This window comes from Terrapene carolina, unplaced genomic scaffold (genome assembly GCF_002925995.2).
Source record: "Terrapene carolina triunguis isolate 2854851 unplaced genomic scaffold, T_m_triunguis-2.0 Scaffold35098, whole genome shotgun sequence".
Lineage (NCBI taxonomy): Eukaryota > Metazoa > Chordata > Testudines > Emydidae > Terrapene > Terrapene triunguis.
In genome coordinates this window covers 14,901,995-14,908,946 of record NW_020699449.1, presented here as the reverse complement: position 1 = coordinate 14,908,946, position 6,952 = coordinate 14,901,995, and the positions used below count along the sequence as shown (strand labels likewise).

General features: G+C 41.5%; 1 protein-coding gene across 1 annotated transcript in view; it reads left to right on the top strand.

Annotated features, from left to right (window-relative positions):
- Positions 1 to 6,952, top strand: part of LOC113405376 (maternal embryonic leucine zipper kinase-like) — a 37,380-nt gene that overhangs the window by 15,123 nt on the left and 15,305 nt on the right. Inside the window, exons 10-11 of the mRNA XM_026646553.1 lie at positions 1,607 to 1,738; positions 6,160 to 6,303. Of these exons, the coding sequence (XP_026502338.1) occupies positions 1,607 to 1,738; positions 6,160 to 6,303 (276 nt within the window). The remainder of the gene's footprint in view (positions 1 to 1,606; positions 1,739 to 6,159; positions 6,304 to 6,952) is intronic.

Below are 6,952 nucleotides of genomic sequence, written 5' to 3'. Positions count from 1 at the left end.
CACACACACACACACACACACACACACACACACACACACACACACACCACTTTTTTATATATTTAACACCATTATAAATGCTGGAGGAAAAGCGGGGTTTGAGGTGGAGGCTGACAGCTTGCAACACCCCCCCCTCCCATATCCCAACCCCCAGTTTGAGAACCCTGTGCTAAAGCTAGCTCTATGGGTACACAAGACCGTTCTTTTAGGGTATTACTATTTTAACTGCAAGCTCAGCTGTAGTTCTGACAGTACATTTTGTGGATTTTTATTTATTTCCCCCCTCTTTTCCCTCATGTATCCATCAATCCCGGACATAAGTTTTAACCAGGATCCTAGTGTCCTATGTGGAATCCCTTGAAGATCAAGGGAAACTTACGGTGGTTCTTCACTAGCTGTGACTCCATGTGCTGGGATGATTGTTTTTAAAACAATTCAATAATTTCATGGAGAACCACTTCAGAATACTATCTGAACAGGAGAATTCTCAAATGCTATGCTGAACAGGCAGAGAAGCAATGTCTTGGTGTTTGCAAATATAATGGAAAAAGTGATGGAATAATGTAGCTATTCCATTCAGTAGCAGAAGCAACATGACCATGTGGATTGTATTCATGGCTAAAGTGCATTGTTGTTGGAAGTTTTCTAGTAGAATTCCACATACGTATAATGGTTCTGATACTCCTAGTTTTGATGTAAGATTTAATAAAGTGTTAGACTAGACAGTAAATACTGTATGCTAAGCTATTGAATAGTGAAAATAAATAACTAATTTAGCTACTTGGCCAACTTGAGAACCCAAATTCATACTTAATGTTACTGCATCTAGTGGTATGCTGAAATAGCTCTTTCAGAGGGAATGCCAGTTCTCCAGGTAGTAGTTATAGTAGAAATCAACTTCCTGATTGGAAATGGTGCATGGTGTGCGGCTAACATGCCACACATCTGGGGGAATGAGAACTGCTGGCTAACATCTATACTTACTCCTGCTCTACAGCTCTGGAACAAACTTCAGAGATTACATCATTGTTCTCGGGCTATTAAAATGAGTAGCTCTCTTCATCCAGAATACACAAATGATGCACTGACCTAGCACTCTTTAAATCCTTTTAAAAGGATTTAATGAACCTAAAGTAAGCCTAATCTCACACCCATCCTGGGACGCTGGCAAGGACATCCCCATCTTCCAGATGGGGAAACTGACCAAGAACTCAATTTGCCTGAGGTCCTACATTTTTTTTTCAGTGACAACTGGAAAAGAACCAAGGTGTTCTGGCTGAAACCCTGGCCCCATTGAATTCACTGGGAGTCTTGCCATTGATTTCAACTGGGCAGGGGTTTTGCTCTGTCTCTAGGCTCTGCTATAATCTCTAGACCACACTTCCAACTTGCTTGCAGGAAGGGTGGTAGAGTAATAACAAGCACACCAGTGCAACTCCATTGAAGTCTATGGCATTACAGTGGTGTGATCATACAGACCTGAAGAGTCCATAAGAAGTAGATTGTCCTTCTTGCAAGAGAATGGGTGCTAAAAGTGTAACTTAAAGCAGTGTTTAACATGACTCTCTTAAATAGCAGCGTTCTGACAAATTTTTCTTGGTTTTAGTGGAAATATGATCAAATATCAGCAACATACCTCTTGCTTCAATCCAAGAAGGCTCATGGTAAGCCTGTCCGTCTATGGCTTCCCTCTCTAGCAGTAGAACACACTAGCATCACACCATCCAGAGAACTGAAGGTAAGTTGTAGGCCTCAGTACTGTACCATGTTAATGCAGTGTTTGCTTTTGCACTGCCTTCAAAAATAAGATGACATTAAAAAGGGACTCTATAAAATCTAAATTGCTCTGGTCTCATAACATGAAACATTTTTTATATATATATATATGAGGACATACTTTCAACTGCATTTTCGTCAATTGAAATAAGCTAAGGCTGTCACTGAAAACTCTTCTTTATAAAGCTGGGAAGTGACTGACTAACAGCAGTTTCAGGCAGTTTCTGCCTAAGTTTCTCTTGGTACATAGTTACAGATTTATAAATGTAATTTCTTCCTGACCTAAAAACAGAGGGCACCAGTTCAGTGTTTGGGCACTGGTGTAATACAGTCCTACGGGGAATGCCATGAGCAAGTGGGCAGTTGCACCCACCCACAGACTGGACTGGTGCCTTTCTGTATTTGAGAGCAATTCAAAGTATGCACTGCTAATTAGTGACACCCTTCATGGATGTGTCCCAAGAAACCACCACCTCACTACATTCTATTTTAGTTGTTGAAATAAACTGTTACCCTTAGATTTAAATGTCTAAAGTTGGCATGGAGTTTGAGTGACTATTTTAACTTAGTTTGATTCTCTATTGATCTGACAGACTTCATCTTCGGGTAGCTGTCCAGGCCCATGTATAAAGGGTGATAGAAGGCTATATTCAATTTAACTTGGAGTTTGACAGCTTGTATTCTGATAATTTAGGGCCCTACCAAATTCATGACCATGGAAAAATGCATCAATGACCATGAAATCTGGTCTTTTGCATGCTTTTACTCTATACTATACAGATTTCACAGGGGAAACCAGCCTTTCTCAAATTGGGGGTCCTGACCCAAAAGGGAGTTGCAGAGGGTCACAAGGTTATTTTAGGATGGCAATACCACAACCCCTTTTACTTCTGAGCTGGATGGCCAGAGAGGGGTGGCTGTTGGCCGGGTGCCCGGCTCTGAAGGTGGCACCCCGCCAGCAGCAGCGCAGAAGTAAAGGGTGGCAAAAGCATACCATGCCATCCTTACTTCTGTGCTGCTGTTGGCGTTGGCTCTCTTCAGAGCTGGGTTCCTGGCCAGTAGCCACTGCCTTTCAGCTCTGAAGGCAGCACCGCTGCCAGCAGCTGTGCAGAAGTAAAGATAGCAGTGCCGCAACCCTCCCTACAATAATCTTGCTATTTTCTCTTCTCACCCGCCCCCCCAAGCTCCTTTTTGGGTCAGGACCCCTACAATTATAACACTGTGAAATTTCAGCTTTAAATAGCTGAAATCATGAAATTTACAACTTTTAAAATCCTATGACCTATTGGTCGATCTTGTGTCTAACTTCTGTGTCCACCAAACAAAGTGTATTTTAACTACTTCTTCCTGATCACTTGTTACTCCCATTTGTAACTGCGTGAACTCTTCCTGAGTAGTCAGTCCTACAGTTACTTATTTCATACATTTAAAAACTCTTCTAAAAGACCATCCCAGTCTTGTGCTCTGCTTAAAGTCTCTGGGCCTGTTCTGTAATGCCCAACTCTAAATTGCTAACCCTGTTTGCATGTACATACCATACCCGTGACCAGGTCAGTCACTTTTTGACTTACTGTAAATGGAAAACCACTAAATTCCCAGCTTGAGACAGGAATGGTGCTTTTAGTAGACATCTAAACTCCAGGGTGAAACATGCATCTATTCTAATATAAAATTAACTATTAGGAAAACATCTCCAGATTGTTGGGACTGCACATGAAAAGGCATCATGTCAAGAGCAAAAAGCAAGAGGCAGTCTTTCTATACAATTTGGGTGCAGCTGTTCCTCAAATATTGTGTTCAGGGCATCCCTTATTACAACTGCATTGACAAATGAGAAGGTCAGCTACAAACAGGCTTGAGAGCAGCTATCATGAAGAATAATGGAGTTAAATATGTATAATGTGTTTTGCATGGTTATAGTTGGGCATAAGTTTGTCACTGAAAGGTATACATTCCAAGTGTAAGATTCATTAGGATGAGGCAAGGGAGAGGATGGACTTCCGAAGTCAACTTTCCTGACCACATCTATTATCCTGGAGACTGTTTGCTAGGATAAGTTATGGAAGCCTCATTGTTTGGGATATTTAAAAGTAGACTTGGCAAAACACCACCACTAACAATAAGAGCAATCAATCCGAGATGAGCCAGATACAGAAGAGAGATTTGAGGTAACACAGCCCATTAGTCCCAGTACGATACACTTAACTTCTTGGTGCCTCGGCACCATAAGTGCCCTACAACATACCAGCTGAAGATCTGTTGGTGATCAGCCATTTCAGCATAGGCCTCCGACTGGAGCTGATCTACTATCTGTGAAAATAAGCTGGCAGGACTTCTTAATTTAGAGGGTTTTTTGTTTGTTTTTGTTTGTGGGTTTTTTTAATATTGTCTGTGGTGTCAGTGGCTTGAACATAATCAACTGTTATGACAAGCAGCTTGAAGTACATGGGTTTTCCAAAAGAATGATTTAACTAAATCATACCTGGAATGACAGTGCTCCTTTCTAGTAATGCTTTTAAATTTGCCAGCTGAAATAGTGGGGTGTTCGTGGGTGGTTTTTTTTTTTTTTTTTTTTGTGACATATAGAAGCATTTCTGTAATGGAGTGAATTTCTCCTTGTCCATCAGATCCTGTTCAGCTATTCATGGAGTAATAGGACATAATTTCAATTACAGAATCTGGCTACTAAATTCTTGGCTGCTGTTAACAGGTGTCTGATAAGGTCTTTATAGTAATCATCAGTGGCACATCTGGTCATCTACCAGAAAGCTACACTTTGGCTTTCAACAGTAATGAAAAATCTGATTTTGGCAATATCCTTGACCACTGGCCAAAAGCCATTTGTCTCCAGACAAAACATGATGATTCCTTTTTATAATGGCATCCTTTCCAGCTGAGGACTGATAGCTGACTTTATTGCTTGCCATTTCATTGGAGTGGTACATAACAAAACAAGGCCTTCCAATGAGTTTCTGCAATCCACAAAGGGATATATTGAAAACCATCTCCTGTCCAGTCACTCTGGATTAGAAATTAAATATGTAGATTGTTGCAAGACTTTTACCAGTATTTCATTGGGGTAGGTGGGTTCCTAAAGCTTGGAGCTAAACAAGTTCAGCAGGGGGTTGGAGAAAATGCTGTTCTGGGTTGACTGACTTTATTTTTAGGTTTAGATATTAAACCTGACACTAAAGGTGGTTCACACTTTGTAAAACTGGAATTTGACTTCTCCCTAACAAATGAAGGGAGAATTGATCATGGATCTTAAATATTTGATCTCCGACCATGAGGGGTGCTATTTCTGCCCCTTTACTACAAAAAGCAGTGTAAGCATCTGACTTGCTGCAAAACTAAGGCAGGTCTACACCAGTGCTCACTTCAATATAACTTAAGTTGCTCAGGGGTGTGGAAAAGACCCCCCCCTTCCCCCCCAGCAATATAAGAACATGTTACACCAATCTAAGCACTGGTGTAGACAGCAATACGTCACCAGGAGCCACGCTCCCACACTCAGGGAGGTGGAGTAATTATGCCAACAGGAGCGCGCTCTCCCATTGGCATAGAGTCTGCACTAACAGTGTAGACCTGCCTTGAGTAGCATCGCATATGCCACTAGCTAAACTGAAGGTAGCCTAGCAGGAAAGTCCCCTGGAGAAAACAAATGCAGGCACTCTTTAAAAGATGTGGGCCATGACATTACTACACCAATGGCAACAACTGAGGCTGCAGCGTACAGAAAGATGGAAGCAAACTCTTCCTGACCTCTAGCAGTTTGAAGGAGCCCGCACGTACAATTGGCAGAAAATCCTGTCTGATTTGACATCAGTTGACACAGTCTCATTTCCATCAGAAAGTGAAGGTTTTTGCTGATGCACTCAGCTTTAAATGGTTGACTTCCCATAACTCTTTGTTCCAAGGTATCATACGTAATATGGCTTTAACCAGCTGTTTCCCATATTCCTTCACTATATTTCCTTTTTGGTTTGTATATATTTTGCATCTCCTCATGGGACCACTTCTGTAGTGTTAGCTAGTGTGGCAGCAAACTAAGGCGCTTGCAGCTTGCATGTAGAAATCAATGGCAGGTATTGTATTTTTCTGCCCTTGATGCATAGGCTCCTTATGTTTAATAGTGCTTTCAGCATAATGTCACATCTACTGATGTTGCTTATTAAAATTTTCATTGCGGACTTAGCCCTCCAAACATGATTTTTAGATGACAAGTGACCTGAATGAGAACTTCCCATGAGATACTGCCCATAACTAGAAACTCTATTAAGAGTAATCCTATAACTATTAAAACTAACTCTAAAAGTAACGATCTTTTTTGATGAAAGTTTTCACCTAATGTCTCATTGGAATCTCCTTTTTCTTTTTAAACAGTCTAAAAAGAATCTGACTTACGAAGATGTGGAAGACTGTAAGGAAATGCCCTGTGCATTTGGATCCATGGAATTTTCAGATGATGCGCTTTACGAGGAATCTCCATTTGCAGGCTTTGCTCTATATACACCCAAAACAAAGCAGGTGCTTGAATTACAATGATTTCCTAAAACAGTTGCTCTTAATTCAAGAGAATCTGCCTCTTTGACTCTTTTTAATGCACACTGCATTTATGTTTAAGTATCAATGCTTAGTGGTGTCCCTGGCCAGAAGATCTTACAAAGTAAGACAGAGCCAAGAGCCTTTTGGTTGTCAGATGGCTATTACCATAAACGGTAACCCCTTTTCCTAGCTTGTGGGTCCTCATTTACTTGGATGAGGAGAGACAGGGGACCTGATGCTCACCTTGTGTGTAGGGGCAGTGCAGAAGAAGAAGAAACAGAAGTGGGGAAGGATACAAAAGGGATGGTGAGGCTGACGTTATTGGCAGTGAGGATGTGCCAAAAGACTGGATGGGGGAGCAGCCATGGTCTCAGCCCCCCACGCTTAAGTTAGTGGAAGCGCTTCTAATGAGGGGACACACCACTGACAGAAGGAGGATAGTGTTGACATCAACCACTGCAGTGGTTGTAAGTAGACTTAACATAGACTTAAGGGCATATCTACACTTGAAACTTAACTACTTTGTGGACGGGTTGAAGAGAAGTGGTCTGGGATTGGGAGACTAGGGTGAGAAGCTGAAAGAACTAAGGAGGATTAAGGCACAGGGTAGAAAGGGCTTAATTTTTTGTTC